This window comes from Diceros bicornis, chromosome 1, assembly GCF_020826845.1.
Source record: "Diceros bicornis minor isolate mBicDic1 chromosome 1, mDicBic1.mat.cur, whole genome shotgun sequence".
Taxonomy (NCBI): Eukaryota; Metazoa; Chordata; class Mammalia; order Perissodactyla; family Rhinocerotidae; genus Diceros; species Diceros bicornis.
In genome coordinates, this window is record NC_080740.1 from 20,833,689 (window position 1) to 20,861,056 (window position 27,368).

General features: G+C 36.4%; 1 protein-coding gene across 8 annotated transcripts in view; it reads right to left on the bottom strand.

Moving 5' to 3' along the window:
- The window catches only part of MCTP1 (multiple C2 and transmembrane domain containing 1), a 501,946-nt gene that overhangs the window by 267,205 nt on the left and 207,373 nt on the right, over positions 1–27,368 (bottom strand). For all 8 annotated transcript variants that reach the window (XM_058532257.1, XM_058532230.1, XM_058532077.1 and 5 more), the window contains exon 2: positions 12,301–12,415. In XM_058532257.1, the coding sequence (XP_058388240.1) occupies positions 12,301–12,415 (115 nt within the window). The remainder of the gene's footprint in view (positions 1–12,300; positions 12,416–27,368) is intronic.

Genomic DNA, 27,368 nt, shown 5'->3' on the forward strand with positions numbered 1-27,368 from the left:
CCCCACATCCAGAGTTTATGATTCAGTAGGTCTGGGGTGGGGCCCAAGGACTCGCAAATTTCAAAGTGATTGCGATGCTGCTGGTCTGGGGACCAAACTTTGAGAATCACTGCCCTATATCTACACCTGCCATCTTTTTAACAGCATCTTTAAAAATTAAGTGTGACTGTGCATGTTATAAGAACATCTATTTAAGTGAGTAAATCTACTTTAAAAATTAAAAGAGAAGAAAGATTCTGATTGCAAATTTCACAAGAACTTGAAAAAGAAAGGGATACTTTCCTTGCAGAAAGAGAACTGAAGAAATAGCTTTAATTTTAAAAAGAACAAACAATCGAGCAAGACAACTTTCTTCCCTGGGGAAAAAGAGCTATCCCTAAACAGTGTTAAGACAGAGTTTTCTTTTTGACAAAGTACCTTTGCCTGTCTCCAGAGGGAAATCAGCAAGATTCTATAGTTTCTCAAATTTAATGGAGCTTCTATTTTGATTGGTCTTGAGATTAATAGGTGCATATAAATTTGGAATAAAGAGTCTCAAAAACCTCCCCTCCCTACATAATTGGAAGTAAAAAAGGGCTCAAAGGAAATGGTAGAGTTTTAGTTAATAGGTGTCTTGATTACTAAGATAAGGTGAAGAGCAAAAGATATGCAAATAATCTGCCCTTAAGAAACTTTTGTCAACCAAGAGATAAAGATTCTTAGTATTACTTGATAAATAAATATTAAGTAGTTATAAAAAATTCTTTAAGTTGACTTAATTAAGTACTCTTAATATTCCTGATCATAGAAAATACTTGCAAATGTAAATTGTTTTGTTCAATTTGGCTAAAAAGACAGCTAAATGTGCTCTCTCTGCCTGTATCAGAGTGAGGTATATAATATAACATTTAGTTCATGAAAATCAGGTTTATTTTACAATAGGAGGCCTAATTAACTGAAAAATTTGTATCCTTGTCTTATAGAACAGGTATGTGATCACTAATTACGCTAAAACTTAAAACTGCATGGATATAAATATATATGCAGCTAAATTGAATTAGAATAAGTAGTATCTTTATTCTTTAAAATATGGTGTTTTGGGGTGCTGGCCCTGTTACCTAGTGTTTAAGTTCGGCGTGCTCCTCTTTGGCAGCTCGTGTTCGGTTACTGGGCATGGACCTACACCACTCAGCAGTGGCCATGCTGTGGCGGTGACCCACAAGCAAAAAGAGGAAGATTGGCAACAGATGTTAGATCAGGGCAAATCTTCTTCAGCAGGAAAAAAAAAAGGTTGTTTTAAACTTCAGACAATGCTGCATGCTATTTCATTTGGATTTCTAGAGTAAAATTTTAGGGTTCTAAGTTTTTAACATCAACTGTAGTTGTATTATTTTGTATACTGTAAATTAAATGGCAACAGAGCGTTTTTTTTAATAGACTTCATTTTTCAGAGCAGGTTTACGTTCACAGCAAAATTGAGTGGAAAGTATAGGGAGTTCCACGTATCCTCCGCCCCTAGACATGCATAACTTCACTCACTATCAACATCCCCCACTATAGTGGTATATTTGTACCTATGAACCTACCCTGACACATCATTATACTCAACATCCATAGTTTACATTAGAGTTTACTGAGTAGTTTTTATTTATGTATTTTGTCAATATGTAAATATATTTGCAGGGTAAATAGCATTACAAAGATAAAATCAATGCAGTAAAAACAGTGTCTTACGCTTTATAGAATTAATTATACTCAATCTCTAAAATTTATCTAGCATTACTTCATATACATGTACGTATATTTAAAATACATACATATTGAGGTAATTTAAAATTACTTTTTACAGATATCAGATCAGTTGTTGCCAGGGGCTAGGAGTGTAGGGAGAGAAGTAACCACAAAGGATCATGAGGGAACTTTCTGAGGTGATGGAAATGTTCTATATTTTCATTTTGGTGGTAGTTATGACTGCACATGTCTGTCAAACTCATCGAACTGTAAGTTTTACTACATGTAAATTATATTTCAATAAACAGGTTGAAAAAAATTTTTAAATAAAATTATTTTTTAAATAAGCTTATGTATAATAGAAAACTGATAGTTCAGAAAGCAAAATGGTCATTGAGGACAGAGTCTTTTCTCAACACAAGGTAGAAAAAGTTTATTTGCTTTCTGCATTGATGGAAGAAGGTTTTGCTTCACTCAAACCAAACACATACTCTCAAAAGGGTCTGCTTTTACACTGATTTTGAGTCTTTTATGACCATGGTCAATTATTTTAAAAAATAAACAAACAGAAAGAATAATAAGGGTTGTCATGTCTAGACTACCGAAAATCGCTGTTTGTTGTTTTACCTTTGTTATGGTTGCTATAAAGTGTTATTTTGGTTAATAACACAGGCAAGGGCATAGCTGCTTCTCATCCTTGAGCACTTGTGTGCTTGTCTGAAAATTCTCTTTGATTTTGCTGTTCTCCAAGGTCAGGCCCTAAATTTAGACTAATAAAATTGACAGGGTGTTTTTATCTCCAAACCAACTTTGTTGCTTCCTCAACAGCTGCTACGTGGCACCAAAGGCTTGAAATCACCTCACCTGGAAACCCTTCCTCTGGCTCTCAAGAGTAAAGAGGGGCTGCCTAATACAATCAGGCACAACAGGAATGCTCTGTATTTTCTCAATGCTTGCCCCACTGTGGGGAAACCTTTTTGCCTTTCTTCAAAAGAATATGACCTTTGATCAACTCTTTATTTCCCTGATAACCCAAATAGATAGTATGTCAAGTATGTTGCTAAGCAACATATAGTAAACATGACCCCCTGGTTGGTAAATTTCATCTGAACTGGGAGGAGTAGAAACACCTGATAGGAAGCCATATCTTTGGGCTTCCCTGAGTGTAATGATTCTTGTAACTGGGCATGTCCCTGGAAATTATGCCCAAGGAGTAGTTACAAGAGATACTGGTTCCTGTAAGAAAGAGGCCTTTATACCAGAGTGACTCCCACACCTGCTCAGTGTGATCTTGTCTTTTTCCATCTGCACTGTGTTACCTGGAAAGCCAAGGAAGATAACTCCCAGATGGCTGTGGGGCTGCCGTATGGACTGCAGCAAGGGACAGCTCATGTTGCAAGGGATACCTGATGCTGTTCTGCTGTTGAGCTGTGGTTCCTGTCCTATATCCTCCCCAAGAGGTGTCAAATGTGGCCTTGAATAGTCTTGTGATTCTGATGTTTAGTTGAACCTAAGGATTATAACAGGCATGGAATACTATTTTGGGGGATAGGGAAAATTTTTCAAAATAAAAGCAAAGCTCAACTTTCCGAAGGTCAATGTTGTAGAGATAAAGTGTTATTCTTTGATATGCTCTTAACATGCCCTATGAGGGTGAGTGGAAGCATGTTCATATTCATGCAGAAGGGATGACTCAACAGCTGTCAATAAATTTACTTCTAGGAAGATTTTATTTGTAGTTTTAAAATACTTTTGTCAGTTGGAGATGATTTTGGTGCATGCTCTATGGTATTGATTGTAAGGCTTTGGAGATTTGCCAGTGCCTTCATAGTCCATAATACATTTTTTCCCTCAGGGTAATCATCACCTAAATTACAGTTATGCCCAATTGCTTATGTACTCACTTTCAATGGAGATTCCCCTCTCTTACATTCTATGATTGGTTTCCGTAATAAATTAACCAGAAGCATTCAGTCTTTCATCAACAGGTGGCCTCTTTTCTCCCCCTCATGCTTGCCTAAAGGTTTCTACTATTAGCTAAAGGCTAGAGATTGTGTCTTCTGGAAAAATTACAAAGAAAGTCAGTATCAGATCTTGGTGGACTATTGAGGCTGCTAAGAATAAACCCACGGGTGCAGGTTTCCAAACGTAAGCTGAAATTGCCACCATGAGTAAATACCTGATCAATTGTGCCAGGGGACTTAAAAGTCGGGATTTCCAGAACTATTTTGGTCCAAAGATAGATGACATTGTGAAAGTAGACTATAATCCAAGATCAGCAGAAAAAGAAATAGGACCTTGTGAAAGTGAAGAGACAAGATTTGCTTTAGAGTAGTGTGGGTATTACTTTTAATGCTTTATTTTATGATAAGCACATAATAAAGCCCCTTTAGTCTTTCTTGCTCTTTCTCTAACCTCAAATTTAGGAGATTAAATTAGTGGTAATTGGAATGAATGCTCTCTCTTAAAAAAATCTTAATCAATAAGCCTACAACCTTTCATAGGTTTGGCTATATCAAATAGTTGTACCAAAAATGTGAACCCATTCTTAATTGGTTTACAGTGTCAATTGACCTTTAAAATTTATAGAAAGGATAACTTTTTATACTTCATATGATCCAATTTCGGGGAACACATAAACTCTTGAGAATACTTCTCCCTATGCACACAATACATCAAAATCCAGAAACACGTAAAATTTCCTTTATGCCTACACCAAGAAGGAACGTATCCTTTAAGAAGTCTAAATATGGAAAACCATGAATACAAGCTAATTAACCTCAGGTGAATTTAAGGACAATGTCTAATACACGGATCTCAGAGCTGCACTTTTAAAATGCATTAAGCGTAAAACCATCCTTTGTTAACAGGTGCTGACTTAAATTATACTTATTCTAAATCAAATTCATCTATAAATAATCAAACCATATTTCAAAAAAACACCATTGGCAAAGTCTATGCAGATTCTGAAGAAATTCTGATGTATATTGATCAGGTTTGTCTATAAACTACTGAGAATAGTGTCAGATATTGTACACAGTGCCTTTCCTGGGTGCTTTTACTCTTTATGGCAATGTAGTTACTCGCAAAGGTTCGATAGAAATTAGTCCTTCTTCCTATCTAAATATAATTAAGCAAAGCAAATGTGGAACCACAAGAATGAAAGAAATAGCACATTGAAAAGTAAATACTATTTAGTTAGGTGTGATATGACCGCATTTTATCTGTGGAAACATCATTTTCAGTCTCTTCAGGAAATTGGTGTAGTACTTGCTCTATGGCTTAAGGAGTTCCAAATTTACATTTGGTAAAGGATGTCATCTCTTGGCAAACCTTGGGAATTTTGAAGAAAGGAATACCCCCACGTATATAGTGCTACAGACAGCCTGGAGAAGAGCCACTGCAGCCTTTGCTTCTGGCTTAGAATAAATGAAGTGTTAAGACCAGCATAAAAAGCTTTCTAGGACAATGGTGCAGTCTTGGAGTCATTTACAAAATCTCCAGGTAGAAGTTCATTCTTAGGGTTTAGAAAATGTATGGCTCTAGTTATATCAACATGCAACAAGGGAATCTTTGTGCGTCAATGAGTGATGTTTTATGCATCTATGAAAATAAGACAGGAAAAAAAGAACAGAATAAATGTATTCTGCAGAAGGTTATTTATATAATATGATATATAAGTATATATGTGTGTTTATATGTGTAATATATATGCATATATATATTAGAAGCTTAAGATCATAGACTATGTAAAATAGCTGTCATTAAAACTTAGTCACTATAAATTTATTTATTTTTTTAATTTTCCCAATAGTAGGAAACCAGTTAAAGGAATAACATTAACATGTATGTAAATGATTGAGTCTGTATTGGGTAAAACAAGCCTATACTTCATTCCACCATCTGTAAGAAATGCAAAAAACAATTGACTAGCAACACACTGCATTCACAATCTTAGCACAAAAATGCAACATGACAGACCTTTTCATGATCAAAATAGCTCCTTAAAGGCTGTATAAATCTAAAGAAGGGGCTGCCAAGAGAAATACCTCAAACCTGCTCAGAGACAAACCTTTCTCTGATGATACAAGTTGCATTCTTCTTCTGGGAAAAAAGGAACATTCATAATGCTTAATTTTGATCAACTGTAATGAGATTAAGATTTTTTTTCCAGGAAGCATCCAGTATAAACGACATCTCTGAAACTGGGATGCTTCTGAGAGTGAAATGGAACACTATCAACAATTATGCCAGTCAACATGTGAAAAACAGAACTGTCCTCTGGCAAACCAGGATATACGGCCATCCTACCATAAAGGAAATTCCCAAGGGTCAAAACCAAAGAGGACCCTGAGCACCAAATGGTGATGAACGTGTTGGGGTGGCAGCTGCTTTCACGGCCAATCCTGTTAAGATTAGAGGAAATATGTGTAAACACCAAACATCATGCCTGATGCATATTACACACTAGGTATATTATCATGCCTTACCCACTCAGAGAATAACTCTCTCTTTAAAGGTTTTCATAAATTACATTCTAATGACAAAATTGCTGGCAAGCCCTCCAACTTGAAAAATGCTTTGTTTATACTTAGCATACAGAATATGTTTCAGTTTTATCAAATTGAATTTATTTTTGAAAAAAAAATGCTTTCCAATTCATTTTCTCAGATCTGACTGTCTTATAACTGGTATAAGCTCTCGATTAGCGAGGTTTCACTAAACTGTGAGAAAAGTAAAGCTTAGCGTGGAATAACCTTCTAAATCCTTTTCCATCCCCCAAGTTTCTTCCTCCAACCTGAAAACATTGTTCCTAGACACTTGGAAACTTTCCTTTAGCACTGACACAGACTCACAGAGAGAACCTGAGAGTTCTCTAACTCTACTCAGTGCAGGGACTTCTAACACTGTTATAAACAGAATCCCAATAAACAAGTTCACATGGGTCACTTTTGTAATTATTTAAATTTGTTTCTAGTATTTGAAGAGAAGCGATTGTCCTCTGTAGTGGGATGACTTGGGTTCTCGCAAAGATATGTCCAAGTTCTAACCTGTGGTACCTGTGAATGTAACCTTATTTGGAAATAGAATTTCTGTAGATGTAATAAGTTAAGAATATTGAGATGAGATCATCCTGGATTTAGGGTAAGCCCTAAATCCAGTGACTGCTGTCCTTATGAGAGGAAGGAGGGGGAGATTTTAGACATGGAGACACAGAGGGAATGCCATGTGAAGATGGAAGCAGAGACTGGAGTGATGCTACCACAAGCCAAGGAATGCCTGAAGCCACCAGATGCTGGAAGAGGCAAGGAAGAATTCTTCCCAAGATCCTTTGGAGGAAGTGTTGCCCTACCATACCTTGATTTTTTGACTCCTGGACTCCAGAACTGTGAGAAATAAATTTCTGTTGTTTTAAGGAACCAAGTTTGTGGTAATTTGGTAAGGCAGCCCTACAAAATTAATACATCCTCCATGATATGAATTTCAAGATATTGAACTGTAGGGAATTGCTATCATCAAACACATCTACACAGATTGGTCTATTTTCTAACAGTACAAATAATCATGTCAAGACACTACATTCAAAATATGATAGATGATAATACAGTCCTGAAAAGCCCAACCTAATTAAAGCATAAATGGCATTTTTCTAATAATAACTAGACATGACAATTGTCATAGGGCTGCCAGATAAAAGAAGGAACTCAGTTAAATTGGAATTCAGATAAACCATAAATAATTTTTTAGTGTAAGTATGCTCCAAATATTACATGAGATGTATTTACTTATTTATTTTTATTTTTATTATTTTTTTTAATTGAATAAATTTGACATGTAACATTGTGGAAGTTTAAGGTGTACAGTGTGTTACTTTGATACATTTATATACAGGCATACCTCCCAGATATTGTGGGTTTGGTTCCAGAGCACCACAATAAAGCAAATATTGCAATAAAGCAAGTCATTTGGATTTTTTTTGTTTCCTAGTGCATATAAAAGTTATGTTTACACTATACTGTAGTCTATTAAGTGTGCAATAGCATTATGTCTAAAAAAACAATGTACGAAACAATTAAAAAAAAATTAGTTGCTAAAAAATGCTAACCGTCATGCGAGTTGTAATCTTTTTGCTTGTGGAGGGTCTTATAGAAAACACAGTATCTGCGAAGCACAATAAAGTGAAGTGCAATAAAACAAGGTATGCCTGTATCGTAATAGATTGCCGTTGTAGCCATATTTATCACATTACATAATCACGGTGCAATATTATCACCTATATTCCTCATACTGCAGATTAGATTCGTGACACGTATTTATACTAATAGATAATGCGTTGTTTATCTGAAATTCAAATTTAACTAGACATCCTGTATTTTTGTTTGCTAAATCTAGAACACTACAACTGCAGCAGAGAGACTGCACATCTCACTCAAGGTCACACAGCTAATAAAGTGTAGAGCTTGGCTTTGAAATTATGTGTCAGACCCCCCAAGATCATGTGCTTTCCACTCCATCAGGCTGCTTAAAGCAGAGGTAATAAAACTTAGGAAAAGGCACTGGCATTCCAAGAAGCCATCTGGTTATTGTTCTGTAAAACAGCTTATAAAAGTGGAAGAACGATGGCCAGTTTTGACTGCTGAGCCCACCTCGGTACTCATTACGTATGAAGGAAGATTCTGGAGATGCAACATTCAAACAACATTCTAATGATGGTGGTGATGGTGGAAATGAGTTTTTCCCTTCCACTATTCTGTGCAAGGGTGATCTGGGACATTGGGGTCACAGGCATTTTGGTTTTGCTGGGCAATAGGTGAGGGCGTCAAGGTAAAAAATGATGAGTACAATTTCTGCTAATTCTAATAGTTATACAAATATTTTTGCTTACAGTCACCTTTTTCCAAAATCCACATGGCTCCAAGGCACCATCAGCCTTAAAACTCAATAAGGTTTTTTGAACCTCATTCAATTGATCCCACGTGCTAACGGACATTCTCCTGAACCATCTCTCATATTTTCCTTTCCTTCTCCACTTCCGCATCCATAACCCCAGTTCAGGCCCTCAAAACTATCCTCTCACATGACTGCAGTGCTTCCTAGCTTGTTTTCTTACTTCAAACTATCCACCTATATGTATATAAATTATATGTATAAAAATTCACAAATCTAAAGTAACCTGATACAATCTATCCAGTCACATGCTTAACATATGCGTTATTCATAGGAGAGTCTAAAATAAATTTCAGTCAACCCCAAACTTACCTCAGCTTGTTTCCCCTGTTTAAATATCTCTTCTCATACCTACCCAATAAAAACTTCATGAATGCCAGGCAAGTGAGTAAAATAGTGAAACTGGATTGCAGTTTGCATTTTAAACACTTTGGGATATTTTTCACGTCCACAAAGTAATATACATGGCTGTCTCATTCTACTTTAAAAAAATTTCTATTTTTAGCAGAGACCTCTGTGGAGAATAATTTGCTACTGGGAGAGAGACAGTGGTGCATGCACAGTGCCATCCAGACTCACAATTGTGGGGACGCAGGGAACGGTGAAACAAGATTGTGCACGCCCTGTCTGAAGGGTAGCTGCCACTCAGCTCAGAAAGTAGGCACTGTGTGTTGCTAGAGTTTGCCTGTCTTCTCATAATTACATTGACTTGATGCCTTTTTGACAAGAATGCCACAGAAGTGACGTGCCTTTCTCAGTGCATCATATCAGGAGGCCCGGGATGTCTGTCTGTCCCGTTACTGCTGCTGTTAACTTACATCACCTGATTAAGGTGGTGTCTTCCAAGATTCTCCACTGTAAATTTACTATTTTTCCCGTTGTAATTCGTATGCATCTTGTGAGGAAATACTTTGAAATGGTGCAAATACCCTGTTTCTCATCATAATTTTGCACATATAATTTTAGCATCAATTGATGACTTTTACCTGCAACAATTGTTATAGCGGTGTTGATTAAAAAGTGATTTTCTATTTCTACTTTCCCTTCTACATTTGTTCATTGGAATTCTACCATAAGGAAAAGCTGTACCTTCTCCTCCACTTATTTATTTATTCAATCACTTATTTATCAGCATGAACTCATAGATATTTACTTTACTCTATGGGTTATAATCCATTGTTACTATTATTTCTTTTGTTGCTGAAATTGTCCCAGCTTTGATCATTAAGAGCTCCTTTAAGTTGGCTCCAATGTTGTTTTGACATTCTGCCATCAGTTCTTGAGTACTTCCTTACTTTCTGGCACTGCAAAATGTTCCAGACTCATCCTGTACTTTTTCTGCTCCAGATCTGAAATCAACCATTTCTCCAGGAGCCCTGTTTAATTTTATTGGGGAAATTGTATTTAGAAACCAAGATCTGGGCCCAAGGTGTGTTGATTGCTACTTTGTCATTACACTTTTGTCATTGTTTCTAGGCCTTCTTAGTAGATAGATCTAGGAAACACACACACACCTCTATCCACTTTTATTTCTATATGTATATATATTAAAAACCATTAGTGCATACTAATCCCTCTCTAACGTCACAAGGTTCATTCCAGCTTTCCCCGTTACTATATATTTTTAACTTTTTTTTCCAACAGTGAGAAAACTGGTTCTCATTATCTACAATATATTTACCTATTAGCTCATTGGTAGTATACACATTAAATATTTTAAGAACTGATAATCATGCTCTAGAGTACATTATTTATGTATAGTCCTTCTGTCTTGAGTTTTATAGTGTATAATCCAAATATTGCTTTACATAATCGCTTAGATTAGTTGTTTTTATTCCCCATCCCCTTGAGGTGTGGTTATAGCTATATTTCATTTTGGGTTCTTCCCACCGCCTGGTTATTTATTTATTTATAACTTCCTCCTCACCCGTTCTACCCCATTCCCATTCCCCATTCTTGACACCCATTCTTACCTACATTCTGTATGTTACCAATCTCATTAATTTCTAGATTTTTTTCCTTCCAATATTTCTTTTTGAACAAATGAGCAGATAATGCATAATTTCTTATATCCCGTTCTTTCTTACCTGAAACATTCCACACTGTCTATACTCTTGCACTTTACTTTTTCACTTAACAATATATCCCATCACTCTTTCCATATCAAATCCTAGAGATTTTCCTTATTCTTTTTTACAGCTACATATTATTTCATCAAGCAGATATTAATCACTCTCCCTACTAATGGACATTTAGGTTGTTTCCAGTATTTTATAATTATAAACAATGCTGAAATAAATGTGTACATATGTATTTAATATTGTTGGGGGGGATATCTAGGATAAAATCTTGATCTCCTGATGCCTGGTTCAATTCTGTTTTGGATCAAATGATGTAATTAAGAGCATTTTGAAAACTAAAAAATGTTATATAAATATAGCAAAATAATACTATATTTTAGCATTATTTTCTTTCACTAATCTAACTGTAACTTCTTTTGAGATAAGCAGTTTAATTCAATAAACATTTGTTCTCAGCTACTAAACCAACTGGTTACTTTTCAAAATTTCCCCTGTGTTTAAATTCTAACGTTTACAATCATTCCTTCATTCATTAAGAATGTTCTGATATTTACTAGTTTTTACTTAAAAATTGAATCTACTATTTATGTAGTTTCTAGTATTGAAAAACCCACTATTATATTAAATTATGTTCTCTGTTTTATTCTTGTAGAGACAAAAGACAGAAATTACAAACTTAAGTCCTAATTTTGTTCCTTCCACTCCCTAAGTATAGATGTCAACTTGAGTGGGAGGAGAAAAACAAGATCATGTGATGCCAGGAACACTCTCCAAGTTGTCTGCCAATGAGTTATCACAGGCTTAGGGGCTCTCTTCTCTTCTAGTGGGACACCCAAACTCAGCTTCCTTAGGTATTGTCGGCCCTCAGAACCCTCAGGTCTTCATATCCTGAACAACTGATATTTCAAAACTTGCAAAGGATGCTATACAGTCTACTTTGGGTCTATCTCTGGTCCTGCCTTCTAATCTGGGTGCATGGAATCCCTAATGTAGCCCAGGCTAGTTCATCAGGAGGTTGCCTTGGGATTTGGAATCTAGGAACTAAAGAGTATTTGCTTTATCTCATCATTCATCATGACCTACAAAGACCTATTTAATCTACCATGAGGCTATTGCCAGGTCCAACCAAGCCTCAGAAAAATCACTCGTTGAGAAGCTGCAAAGTTTTGGTGAAATGCTAGTGCTGGATTCTGCAATTTCAGCAGATTCAACTGAGCAAATCTACGCGGCAAAAGACATTTCAGGTCCGCCCAAAGATGACTTCTGATGTGGCTTCAAATTTGTGCCTCATCTACTTAACCAATTGGGTCACTGATTAGACATAATGCAGAGTCTAATTTGTCAGCAGTTTGGTAGGAACCTTGCTGTCTGGATTGGAGTTTTTGAACTTGCATGAGAACCTCTTCCTCCATGGTCAGAGGAGTCAGGTAACATTTTGAACCACATCGTTGAACCCAACCTTCTAAAAATTATAGTTGATTTTTTTTACTTAAGCAACCATAAGGAAAATAAAGTTTGTCACAAACAAACAGAATAAGTTTCCAGGAGATGTTGCTTTTACCTCCTCGATCTCGGGCAGCTAAACTTTGACCCCTTCTTAATGTAATGTCCAATTGGTACATTCCGGGATCAGCCAAAGGGACATCTGCATTACTGGTTCCAGCAGTATTTATTTTCTGGAAAACAAGAAATATACAAAATATTAAATTTATTAACTCTGTTCTATTTCCTCCAATGGGGGACCATATGTAGCTTAATTCAAACCATAAGAATTAGTCAATAAAATAAATTATCTTGGGTGAATTCATACAATATCATAATCAGCCAGTACTCTGAAGGTTTTGAGACTCATGAAATTCTTTGGACTCAAAATAAAAACATGGCCGTTATAGGAATTTCTGTTTTAACTCAGATTAGACATAGCAAATATAATATGAAAAACATTTCCCATGGAAAGCCCCACATAATTCAACTGAGAAAGACTAACATAGCAATAATGTCTGAAGTAAAAACACAATCAATGATGAACGGAGAATAAAGATATGCAAGAGCATTTGATTTTCACATAACTGAAAGTGAAAATTAAAATGATTTATTGAGGTGACTTTGTTGACTCATTTATCTATGCAAAAGAGCTCAAACTGATGGATTACACACTTCTGTTTCAGCCCCACCATAAAATATGACATAATTATACAGGAATAAATTCACCCAGCATTTTGACAGTACTTGCAAGAAATAAATTCTCAATGGGGCTAAATTTCTAATGCTGCTTTCTATGGAATAAAAGTGCACAAGCTGTGTCTATAACTAAAAATCTTTGCAAGGCTGCCTCTATAGAATAGCAAGAATATACTCTGTTAACCTACTTGGCATTGAGTTACAAATGCACTTGCAAGAGGAATGACTATATTAAAACAACACAAAAGAAACATATAGTAAAAACTGTACAGGTCATATTTTACACTTTCTGCCACTTTGAATACAGCAGGAAAACTTACTTTTCTTCACATGTTTGAGGTGATTTTAAATTCTAATATATTTTTTTCCAATTCAAAAGAAATGTTCTCTTGTTTTGGAATAATATGCATGGATAAGGTAAAATATTAGACATCGGTCTGGCTCTTTTAGTTGTGTAGTTTACACAAACTGCAACTATAAAGCAGCATTTTTTTCTGAGGTTTCAATACCAATATAAGAAGCTTTCCTATAGGAGCAATTATTGTTTAAAATAAGAAGCAGCACCACTTTGGCTGATAACCCAAACTCATCATTTCTACTCTGTTAACGATAAAAAGGAATTCACTTCTCATGATATCCCTGTGTCGATGAATGACAGTGCGATTCCCCCAGTCAATCAGGCTAGAAACTGACAAGCTGTGCGTGATTTCTTCATTTCCCTCTCCCCCACATCCAAAGAGTTGTCAAATAATCCCATCCACTCCATTTTCATATTACATCTCCCAGTTGTCTTTTTCTTTTAATTCCTATGCCACTAATTTGGATCAAGCCTTCAAACAACAGAGGAATAAGAGATAAAATGATTGTTTTACTCTTCTCTCAAATATCCAACTGCCCCATCTCCTTGGGCTTACCAAATATAACAACCTAGGGGATATCCCTCCACACTGTTGAAAGTCTTATACAAACAAATACACATACATACTAGGTTTGTTTTCCTGTGGTTGAGTTTTCAGTTTTTGTTTTTAATAAAGATAGTACTATATTTTTCTTATTATTTCACAATTTATTGAACTTAAGAAAAATATCATGGGCATTTTTCTAATCAATACCCATAGATCTATCTAGTTTTTTATTTTTATGGTACATCATTTTCCACAGTGTGGGAATAACATAACATATTTCTTCAATTATTTCCTATTGATGAACATATGAGATGGTTTCAGTATTTGCCAGCACAAGAATTTGTGCTTTTATTTCTCTTATAGAAGGAATTTTTCCAAAAAGGTTTAAATAGTTCAAACTCCTATCAAAAGTGTACAAGAGTGCCTATTTCCCATACCCCAGTCAGTATATGATGTTACTAATTTTTAAGTTTGATGGGCAAAAAATGTTTTCTTCCTTCAATATGTATTTGCAGAATTATGGAAAGGTGTCTTGAAACTAGTGTAAATGGCAAGAGAATGACAGCTGTTTACCGGGCCACACAGAAGATGTGAACTTGGAAAGAGAGGAAGCCAACTAAGGTCTCCTAAACAACTTTTCAAAGAACAGTTGCACATGGGTCTAATTAATAAGCAAGACTTAAAGTCAAATCCAGCAAACATTTGTTAAGCTCCAAGTATGTTCCAAGCCTTTCATTAGATTCTTTTATATACATTGTTTCAAAATAAACAAATCTATTAATAAATATTAAATATGGATAGATTTACTACTTTCTAAGAAATGGGATAAAATCTGAGGGAACTGAGAAATTTTCCACCCACACTGCATCCTCCTGTTGTGTTGTCATAGGTACCTTAGAGGTAGGAAAGTCAGAATGCGTAGATATTGGATTTTTTTGAAGCTTTCATTGCTCTATTCAGTACCTCTTGAAGTTTAGAGTGATTATAGAATACGTGGTTTTATATTTTAAAATGTGTATTACACTGCATGGACAACTTAAGAAATTTTCAAAGGTAATTTTCTAGATTTTTCACTTTTGTTGTTTAGAATTTAATATCTAGTTAAGAAATAACTTTATGGACTTACGTTTATTGGCTTTTTAAAGCCTGAATAATATTCCATTTTGTGTGTGTGTGTATGTGTATGTGTATACACATTTTCTTTATCCATTCATCCTTCAATAGACATTAGGTTGTTTCCATATCTTGGCTATTGTGAATAATGCTGTAATGAACATGGGAATGCAGATATTTCTCCAAGATACTGATTTCATTTCCTTTGGGTATATATATACTGCCTTCCCCCTCTTGTTCTTCATGTCTTCCTACCCAGTCTTCAAGGACCATTACATTAGCACTTTATACCTATCTTCTCCATTATCACATTCTATCTCAAATGTTATATTTGCCATTTTAGATTGTAAACTTTTAAAATCAGGGAATAGAATGTTTAAGGATCAAATTGAACACAAATTATGATAGAGGATCTGAGGATACATGATCTAGCTGAATAGACACGTGACATGGGGATCTATAACAAAGTTGGTTAATCCATGGGCAGTTTTTTCTCTCTCTCCTTCTGTGCCCACGTATAGCATCTAATCTGTTTTGGCATCTTCTTTCATCAGGAACCTAAGTATATCCTTAGAATACTTATCAATATAGTGCTCTAGGCTGCCATTACCAACTGATCATAATTGGCACTTAAAATGAAGCCCTGTCCACTCAAGAGCTATAATTGAAGACAAACTGTGCTATAATGGAGTTATTAAGTCTTTGAGAGAGCAGGAAAGAAAGATCAACTATTATGGGAGAAGAATCTCAGGTGGCCTCATAGAGAAGATAATGGAGCAGGGTCCGAAAATATGGATAGGACTTTGACAAATGAAGATATGAAAGAAGGGAGGATGGGAAAATCAAAATGAGCCCAAAAGTAAGAAGGCACCAGAGGGTGCATCATTAGATTGTGTGAGCAATAAGGCAGACAGGAAGACTGATATACGGTGACAAAAGGCCGAGGAGAGTTTCAACCTGAGGGCAACAGGAAACCAGCACAGGCTTTTGAAGAGAGAAGCAATAAAACCAGGCATCATTTAACAAACAATGTATTGCCTATCTTTCATGTTTCCTGCTCTGACAACTAAGTGCTTAGATTTTAGAGATGAACAAAACCTGGCCTTTTCTCTCTGCAGGATGGAAGAGACTAGAGAAATCCTGTGGGTATAGGAATTATTTAAAAGTTTTTATAACAGTCCAGTTTAAGTCACAATGGCCTGATCTGGTCAGTGGTAATGGAAATAAAAGATGAATTTGAGAGATATTGAGGAGATCAATCAACTGAATTCGTCAACTGACAAGATCAGGGAGATATGGGAAATGGATGGATGAATCACACAGAAGTCTGAGCTGAGCTCCTAGAAGAATGGTAATGCCAGTAGTAGAGAGCAGAAAAGGGAGGAGAAGAGCAAGTTCCAGGCCACCACTGTGTCAAGCTCCAACTTGGAGATTCCCAACTCTATAAGAGAAGAATGTCAAGGACTTAAATAGATCTAGAGAGACATTACTCTTCAAGCTCAATGAAATAGTTCCAAGAAGAAAATTGGTAGGCCCATTATGGAGGGATACCAGAAACAATTTTTTATTGTAAAGGAACTCTTAAAAAATGTTTACTAAGTTCCCAAATGTAAGGATGTATTCAGAAAGATGTATCTGAAGCGCTAAGCACATGTATAGCTCTAAAACAAACTTTATCATTTTAAATATCTTTTTTTCCCTAAATTTACAATTTATTTAGTGACTACTATAAGCACTTCAAATACACACTTCCCCTGCCTAAACTGCCATGCTCCACCCTTAGATGTTTGTTGCTTATTTTTTACCACTTTATTGAGGTATGATTGATATATAAAAAGCTGTGCATATTTAATGTATACAACTCAATGAGTTTAGAGATAAGTATATGTCGAGGAAACCATCACCACCATCAAGGCCACAAACATATCCATCACTTCCCAAAGTTTCCTCTTGCCCACTTTACTTTTATCATCATTTTTTTGTGTTATGAACACTTGTAAGATCTACCCTCTTGGAAAGTTTTAAGCATCAATACAGTATTGTTAGCTATAGGCACTATGCTATATAGTAGGGCTCCAGAACTTACTCATCCTGCATAACCGAAACTTTTTCCACCTTGACTATCACCTCCCCATTTTCCCCTTTCCTCAACCACTGGCAACCACCATTCTACTCTTTGCTTCTATGAATCTGACTATTTTAGATCCCACCTATAAGTGATATTATACAGTACTTCTCTTTCTGTGTCTGGCTTATTTTACTTAGCATAATGTTCTCCAGGTCATCTATGTTCTTGCAAATGACAGATTTTCCTTTTTTTTTTTGGCTTTAAGGCTGAATAACATTCCATTGTATGTATATACCAAATTTTCTTTATCCATTCATCCATCAATAGACATTTAGGTTGTTTCCATATCTTGGCTATTACGAATAATGCTGCAATGACCACGGCAATGCAGATATATCTTTGAGATCTTGATATAAATTTCTTTGGATAAATACCCAGAAGTAGGATTGGTGGATCATATGGAAACACAAAAGACCTCAAATACCCAAAGCAATTTTGAGAAAGAACAAAGCTGGAGGCAACATACTTCCTGATTTCAAACTACACTACAAAGCTATAGTGATCAAAACAGTATGGTACTGGCATAAAAATAGATGTATAGACCAATGGAACAGAATAAAGAACCCAGGAATAAATTCATGCATATGTAATCAGCTAATCTTTGACAAGGACACCAAGAATACAAAGTGGGGAAAGGATAGCCTCTTCAAAAAATGATGTTGGTAAAACTGGATATCTATATGCAAAAGAATAAAATTAGACCCTTATCTTACACCATACACAAAAATTAACTCAAAATGGATTAAACTTACTTAAACATAAGACCTGAAATCATAAAACTGCTAGAAGAAAACATAGAGAAAAAGCTCCTGGACATGGGTCTTGGCAATGAATTTTTGGATATGACACCAAAACCACAGGAAACAAAAGCAAAAATAAATAAGCAGGATTATATCAAACTAAAAAGCTTCTGCATAGCAAAGGAAACCATCAACAAAATGAAAAGACAACCTACCGAATGGGAGAAAATATTGGTAAATCATATATCTGAGAAGGGGTTAATATCCAAAATATATAAAGAACTCATATAACTCAATAGCAAAAAATAAATAATCTAATAAAAAAATGGGCAAAAAGGTTGAATAGACATTTTCCCAAAGAAGGCATACAAATGGCCAACAGGTATATGAAAAGATGCTCAACATCACTAATCATCTGAAAAATGCTAATCAAAACCACAATGAGGTATCACCTCACACCTGTTAGGATGGCTATTATAAAAAAATAAAAAATAACAAATGCTGCCAAGGATATGGAGAAAAGGGAACCCTGGTATACCGTTGGTGAGAATGTAAATTGGTGCAGCCATTATGGAACAGTATGGAGATTCCTCAAAAAAATTAAGAATAGAAGTATCATTTTAAATATCTTGAATGATATGTCCAAACTGTTGTTTGCTTTAGTGGTCTGTTTTCGTAACCAGGGAAATAGCCCTTTCACAGCATTTATCACAGTTACAATGAGTTAACAAACTGTGCAATTATTTTTAATGCTTAAGTTCCATGAAGGTAGAGGCCATGCCTGTTATGTTCACAGGTGTCTCCCTAATATATCCTTGGCACTTAGCAGAGTTCCTGGCATGGTGTAGGTGTTCAGCAAAATTTTTTTTTTTTTTTGGTGAGGAAGATTGGCCCTGAGCTACCATCTGTGCCAATCTTTCTCCACTTTGCACAGGGGACGCCACCACAGCATGACTTTATGAGCGGTGTGTATGTCCACACCCGGGATCCGAACCCGTGAACTCTGGGCCACCCAAAGTGGAGCGTGCGAACTTAACCACTACACCACTGGGCTGGCTCCCAGTAAATATTTTTAAATAAATGAATTAAGACATTAATAACAGAGAAGAGTTTAATTTTTTAACTTGTCCCATGAACTTTTGCATTTTCAGAGGTCAATTAGAGAACAAACAGCAGTGCAAAGGAATGATTGGCTAGTGGAAGGATCCTAGGCAGTGATACCTGAGTGAGGAGGACAATTGGGCATTCTAGGAACCTCTTAAGTCTAAGCTGTCCACATTCCTTACTTATTATTCCAGTGTGGTTTATGACCTCACACATTCTCAAGTCAGAACTTCACATGTTGGATACCTTTGATTAGAGATGCTAGAATCTGGAATTTTGAAAACAAGACAGCCCTTTTGCAGACTTAAATGCTACCTGCCTTACTAAATTTTTTGTATTACTCAAATAAAAATTAATCTCTCCTTTCTCTGCTAGCCCACTCCTTTTTTCTGGTCCTCCAGAAATTTTTGGATTCCAAATCATGTATCACATAAACATTTATGGATTCAAGAGATAAACCAGAGGGAATACCAGGTGCTCTCTGGAATTAATTTTTCTCCTTTAGTTGCTGAATTGATGTACCTTTAATCTAGATATTTCCTAGTATTCTAGTTTTGAGTAACTGTTGCAGAAACCTATAAGGTTGGCTCAGTCAATGTGTGTTCCAAACCTCCCATAAGCTTTAGTTTCTGGGTGGTAAAGAGGCTGGAAAGCTTTAAAAACTACACTTCTCAGATTTCTTTGTAGCTAGGATTGTGCCATACAACTTAGATTTTGCTAAGGAGATGTAGTTATATGATGCTTGGAGGCAGAAGTGAGCATAATGAAACAGATGTGGTATGCAAGGAGATATGATTTTCTGGCCAGCTTGGTGCAGGAACTATCTGGCTCTCTTAGGGAAGCTATGTAAATTTAGGTGTTCAGTCCCTGGTATCATAAAAGTGCCAAACACCAGGCAGCAGTACAAAGGTGTTTCCACTATAATGTGGTTGGTGTTTTTCCAGACATGGCTGCCTATTCAGCATCCAACCCTGTGTCCTCTGGCCCTCCTTTATGTTTAAATTAGCTGGACTAGATTCTGCGTTCTGCAACCAAGAACCCCTCTCAAATTAATGATTGATAGTGGAAGTGGTTACAGGCAAGAGACCTTCAGAGAAGTGGTCATCTGGATTGGATTATCTGATTAACATTAGAGGATGGGACATACAAAAATGTCATGAGATGGTGAAATAGCTATTTAAATGGTCACCTGAGAATGAAGAGGCTTATGGAGGACAAGACTTTGGTAGACCACGTGACTGCTGTGATAGACATTATGAAGCATACAGGCAATGGGGAGGGCTGACTGTTTCTAACAGCACTAAAAGTTTAAAGAGAAGGAAATGATATGCTCAAAATTTTAAATCCAGAGTTCTAGGCACAGTTATGAATGAGGGAGTTTCTCTGACAACACTCAAAGTTTTGGGACTATTGAAGCCAAAGAGCAGATGCAATGTTTGAAGTTGTAAATTATTACATAAGTGAAATTTACAGCTTTATCAGGTCACTTTGGGAAAGTCAGAAAAAAACTGGAAGAGTGGGACCCTGAGAATTTGAAAGGAAGCATTTGGAGGGATTATTATGACCAGAGTACCCACATCTTCTCTACCAAGCCACCATTTTTGCAGAAGCCCTTTCTCTACTGTTCCTGGCTTGCTTGAACTAGAGTAGTTACCATGCATGGTGATGTCAAATTCACTCAAGCCTAACCCTTCCTTCCCTCATCTTGTATAGACTAGTGGTTCTCCACCTTGAAGGTTCTGGTTCAGCACCCAGGAACTCTAGGTGTGGTACCCAGGCATCAGTATTTTTTTCTTACAGCTCCTCAGGCGATTTCAATATGCAGCCTAGCTTGACCCATTGTGCTAATTATAAAAGGAAGTCTTTGAGAAGACTTATACACAAGGAATTTCTACATTTTCTTATTTATATCATGAAACACCTGGAGAATATGTGTGGAATCAATATGAGGGTTCTCATGACTTTAAGCTCTGCTGCTTAGGAGGCCTTTTTACCTATGTGAAGAAAGCTTCCACCAGAAGATATAATGGTGCTGATGAATTCAAAGTTGAGAGTACCACCTGGCCTTTTGGAGATTTTCATTACAGGCAAAAAATGGGGTTACTCTGTTAGCTGGAGTGGTTGATCCTTATTATCAATAGGAAGTAGAGTTATTGTAGCACCGTACAGAGAGGGAGGAATATGTTTGGATTCCAGGAGATTTTCTTGGGTACTCCAAGCATTGTCATGCCCACTGGATTGTAGATTGGTTAAGTTATTCCATATGTGTTTCATATACTCAGGCCATGTTCAATGCGGCACTAACTTTGTCTATTAACAAAATCCACTTAAAGTTAAAATTTCATGAGAGCTTTTACATTTTCAACTTTTAAAATTTAACAACCAAGGATATCAATAGGCCTCACTGAGGGTTTCTACTTAGTCATTACCAGTTTGTTCTTAGTCATCTCTCCTAGTTTCTATGACACTGAAGATATTTGCACAGTGAAATCTCCATCAAATGGAAATCAAAGGTTTTTAAAACTTAATTTTCAAAAATAGAACTCAAAAGCCACTGAGATATTCAAAGTTCAATGAAGCTCAAAAATCCACTTGTCAAGGGAACATTATGATTAGCTAGAAGTCAAATGACTAAATGATTTTAAAAACTGAAACCACACAGAATGGGGAAAATCCATGGCAACCAATGGGCATATCCCACCAGGTATGTCAGTCATAGCACCTGACTAATCCACAGCCCCACCTGAAAGAACAGCTCATGCTCGAGTCTATGTAAACTTAACTTCCCTGCCCCTTGTTCATAGCTGATTAGACTAGAATTGGATAACTGAACTAGGGCAGAAAATTAACAGGCTGGTTGGTGATAGGTTGTTATTTACCAAGAGAGTTATTAGGCAAAAGTTATTTGAACCAAGTGCGGAGAGAAGAAAAAGTCAAAAGTGGCTGCTGAAGCCAAGGGGTCATAACAGAGACACTGGAGAGGCCATGATGGTCTACGTATAACCCCAAATCAGGAAACAGGTGCTATAATTAAGTAGAAGTATGGGGTGAAAAAATACATATAGTAGAGGGTAGTGTGTGTCTTTGTAGCAGGACATATAGACACAGATCAACTAATCAAAGCAGAGTATGACAGTGGCTGGCAGGGGAGTGAAGATCTATGAACTCCACTGTTGAAGGCTTGGAGCAGCTCTGGGACCTGAGGGCCAGCTGCTCTGGTCTCTGTGCTCTTGGTTATCTATGTGATCCCCTATCACCTTCTTCTCTCCCTTGGCCTTGTACAAGACAGCCGAAGTCAGTCTTGGTTCTTACAACAGAATAGAGTGAGAGGAGAGAAGAGCAATAAGAATGAGCAAAAGAAGCACAGAAACAAGATAGGAGCCAGGTTACACAGGGACTCCACGAGCGGTCAGGGGACAGTGATGTGGGAGAAAGTGAGCTACACAGAGAGGCTACAGACGGAAATGCCCCATGCCTTCAACTTCTTCGTCCACGGTACCGTGCAGTGATCATTGATGTTCACATACAGATGCCTCTGTGGTGCTAGCTCACCACCCAGAGGTCAGATAAGGTCAATTCTCTGCAGCTACTGAGCGAGGAAAACTTCATGTTTTTATGAATATTTTCACCACGAATTGGGGAAAAGGCTTATGGTTACCATACAATTTATCATTCAAACTGGGATACTTTGAAGACTGAAAGGGAGTGCTATTAATAATTATAGGGTATAAACGGGAATACACAAAACTGTCTCAGGTAAAGTGGGATGCATGACTATGGTACTTAATAAATTAGCCTTCGGTTAACCAGAAAGACAAACTAAGCAGAAAAGTCGGATCTTCTGGTCATATCAAAGCTTTACTATATTTTGTTCTAGAACTGAACTACAACCCCAGTTTTAGTTCTGGGATTTTGATTTTGTAATAGCCCAACCAAACAAAATGGGCCTATAAATACTCAGGCCCACTAAATGGCAATATTTAACTGCTGCTGAAAAAAGTACAGAATTCAGCACTCCCAGAATGTCTTTTCTGGCACTCCCACAACACGGATTACTCACCCTCGGCTTGTCTGCTAAATTGACTGCTCTGTGCAGCATGGCTTCACTATTGCTGATAACCTTTCCACCTACACCTACAGTATATAAAATAATCCGAGCCAAAGGAAAGCAAATAAAACTCACTTATCTCAATCCTTATGTACACGGACCACTCCTTTTTGGAATTAGACCCTATAACCAGCCTTTGTGTCACAAGACACAAATCCTGACGATGAAGGCGCAGGCATGACATCCACTATCTAACTTCAGACAAAAATACTTATTCCCTCTGCACCTTTGCTTTCTAATCTTTAAATTGGGGTAACAGATACTTCACAAGGGACTGTTTTGATTATGAGACAAAATAGGTAATAGTGCTTTGAAAACGTAAGAAATGATTTAAATATAAATAGTTATTTGGGGAGAGATGATGAGGAGTGCTATTATAAAATAGAGGAAAGATTACAGGAGTCAAAACCCAAAAATCTGTATATAAGGTCTAGTTATACTATTAAATTGTTGTGAGACAGAAGGTAAGTTTTTTTGAGCTCTAAGGGCCTTATTTTCCTCTTCTTTAAGAAATAGACTTGTGAGAATTAAAAGAAAAGATGTAATGGAAAGTGCTTTGTAAAGAGTCAAGTGATTTTCAAATGCAAAGTAGCTTCTTCCTGCTTTTTTCAAATTATAATATATATTATGTATATATTACTGTTAGTGTTCATGATGGTTAATAAGAGATTAGAAAGTAGATCATGCTTGGGTTGACTCTTCTGCTTTCAGTACTCTTATATTTCCTATGACTATTATCTTTATTATTTCACCAAAATAATATTTGTTAGACCTGAGCATGATAGATTTTGTTTGTATTAACTCTTCTGACTTTTTGTCTTTTGGTGAGTTCCCAAGCATGCTCTTTCTTCCCCAAAGAAAACCAAACTGCACTTAAAAGTGGAGAGCCACCAACAACAACAGCAAAAAAACTCCAAGAGGAAAAGACTTGTCAGAAAAGGCATAATATACTAACTTGTTGATTGATGTTATCTTCCTTGCCATGAATACATCTGCCAATAAATGTTTTAATAGATTAGACCAGTTCTATTATTTCCAAAATTTGAGCAATATGCATAGGAAAACATGTTGTTTGGGAGGACTTGAATTTTTGAGGTTCTAACAATCTCAGAGAGAGAAGCTTCTGTAATAGATGTTATGCTTGATGCTAAACATTTGGGATTTTGCTGAAAAGTACTTCTAGTGTTTTATGAGTTCACATCTATAAAATGCAGGGCACAGATCCACAGCCTCATCAGCTATTGTGATGAACAAAGAAACCTTCTTATTAGACTCCAGAGACTTTTCATATTCTTTTTAAAGATACCTATATAGTTTTACTGGATAGGATTGATAGGACAAAAGTTTTAAATAGCTTTTTAGCTATTATTCAGTAGAAGAACTATACTACTTCTTTTATTCCAACACTTAGTTTTCTTGAGCAAAAACTATGGTGATGATAGTTTTTCTGAACAGGAAATTGGCAAATTTTTGTAATTAATATCCAACCTCCACACTACCACAAACACCCCAAGTTTGTCTCATCCTCATTCAGCATTTCACTCACTCACTCATTGTTTTTTAATCCTCTACTGGATGCCCAACACAGAATTAATATTATGGAGAACACAGAGAGATGTTTGAACTATCTTTTTTGTCTTCAAAGACTCTACCACGGAGACAGTTTTGTGTGTAAAGTTTAAATGCCAGCATAGAAAAACAAGACAAGAGGTGTATCATGGCAGTAAGTGAGAAGTCCCCTCCTCCTCTAGCCTGCTGCTTCTCCATTTTGTTCTGGATGTGGGGTTGAGGCATCATCATGGAATGCCTAGCCACATGAGCTAGAAAACCTAGCACTGACTACACCTAGGCCCCCAGGGCGCAACCATCAAGTCCTATCAATTACATCTTGAGAACGTTTCCTTGGTCAACCTTGTCTGCCACTCCGGTCTACACCTTAATTATCTACTATGTAGGCCAATTGCTTGCATAACTGCCTGCCCTCAGACTCTGATCTCTTCCATTCGCTGAATCATTTAAAATGGTTCTTATGAAGCATTCTTAATCACATGGGCAAATGCTTAGGAAAAAACAGTGAAGTGGAAAGTACAATGCAAAACTGTATACAGAATGATATTAGCGAGGTTAAATATATCTATGCATTGAAAAAAAGACAAGAAGGAAATATAACATGTTAATAGGGGTTATTCTATGGATGATAATAATTTTATTTTCTTCCTATTTTTCAGGGTTTTTCAAATTTTCTATGAATCTATAGTATGTATTGCCCTAATAATTTAAATACTTTAAAATAATACTGTTCTTTCTTTGCTGCTGCTAACCTTTGGTAACAGTGTTAAGGATACTATGGAATGGAGTTTGATAAATTTGCTTTGATTCGACAAACGCCTTCACGTGGGGCAAAGCACATCAGTGTACCACAGGTATTTACATATGAGTTTAAGGTGAAACTCCTGTATATTTTATCCTTTTAAATAATCTCATGGCCACAGGTGCACCACTGTGGTTGAAGCAGGATGTCGTACACTCAGCTGTGCAAATAGCAAGTTATTCCTCACAGGTATAACCAAAGTACCAACACGGAACTGCTGTGGAGCCTGGCACAAAGTAGCCCTTAGTGAATATTGTGATTTGACTTCATCATTTGCCATTTTTGAAAACCCTGGTAGAAGAAGTTATCAAGAGTTTTCAAGCAACAAAATATATAATATAGTACTGGATTATAACTCAAAGTGTAAAATAAATATACATGATTCTATATTTATATAAATAAGTGACTTGAATAAATAATTGAATAAATAAACAAATGGGGAGAATAGACAAATCTATGATGCAGAAGAATTCAAAATAATTTATGTCAATACTGCTCCTCAAGGAGGTCAAGCATAAACCCCCACCTCTTTTTTTTTTTTGGTGAGGAAGATTGGCCCTGAGCTAACATCTGTGCCCATCGTCCTCTGTTTTTTGTATGTGGGACACTGCCACAGCATGGCTTGATGAGTGGTGTGTAGGTCCACACCCAGGACCCAAACCCGCAAACCCCAGGCCACCAAAGCGGAGCATGCAAACTTAACAACTATGCCACCGGGCTGCCCCTAACCACCACTTCTTAAGTGTGGGCTGCACACTGTGACTTCCTTCCAAAGTGGACAGTATGGAGAAACCCACAAACACTTCCTCAGCCAGGGGATCAAGGTCAAAATCAATACTGATAAGTCATGTTGATAATACATCCAATAAGGGGTTAATATCCAAAATATATAAGGAATCATACAACTTAACATCAAAAAAAACAAACAATTTGATTAAAAAAATGGCAGAGGACCTCAATAGACATTTTTCCAAAGAAGACATACAGATAGCCAACAGGCACATGAAAAGATGCTCAACATCACTAATCATCAGGGAAATGCAAATCAAAGCCACAATGAGATATCACCTCACATTTGTTAGAATGGTTATTATCAAAAAGACAAGAAATAACAAGTGTGGGTGAGGATGTGGAGAAAAGGGAACCCTCGTGCAGTGTTGGTGGGAATGTAAATTGGTGTAGCCACTATGGAAAACAGCATGGAGGATCCTCAAAAAATTGAAAATAAAACTACCATACGATCTAGCAATTCTACATCTGGGTATTTACCTGAAGAAAAAGAAAATACTAATTCAAAAAGATATATGCATTCCTATGTTCATTGCAGCACTATTTACAATAGCCAAGATGTAGAAGCAACCTGAGTGTTCACTGACAGATGAATGGATAAAGAAGATGTGGTATATATACAACGGAATATTACTCAGCCATAAAAAAGATGAAATCTTACTATTTGTGACAACATGAATGGACCTAGAGGGTACAATGCTAAGCAAAATAAGTAGACAGAGAAAGACAAATGCCATATGATTTCACTTATACGTAGACTCTAAAAAACAAAACAAATGAACAAATAAAACAACATAGAAACAGACTCATAGATACAAAGAACAATCTGGTGGTTGCCAGGGGGGGAGGGGTGGGGAGGGTGGGCAAAACAGGTGAAGAAGATTAAGAGATACAAACTTTCAGTTATAAAATAAATAAGCCATGGAGCTATAACATATAGCATAGAGAATGTAGTCAATAACATTGTAACAACTTTATAGGGGAACAGATGGTAATTAGACTTAGCATGATGATCATTTTGTAATGTTTATAAATATCAAATCACTATGTTGTACACCTGAAATTGACATGTTGTTTGTCAATAATACTTCAATAAAAAAATAAATATACGGTATGTACTATTATGTACTTTACTTGTTTCATCTAGTAACATCTTCACAATCTTTGTGTGTCAGCACATTCAGATCCAC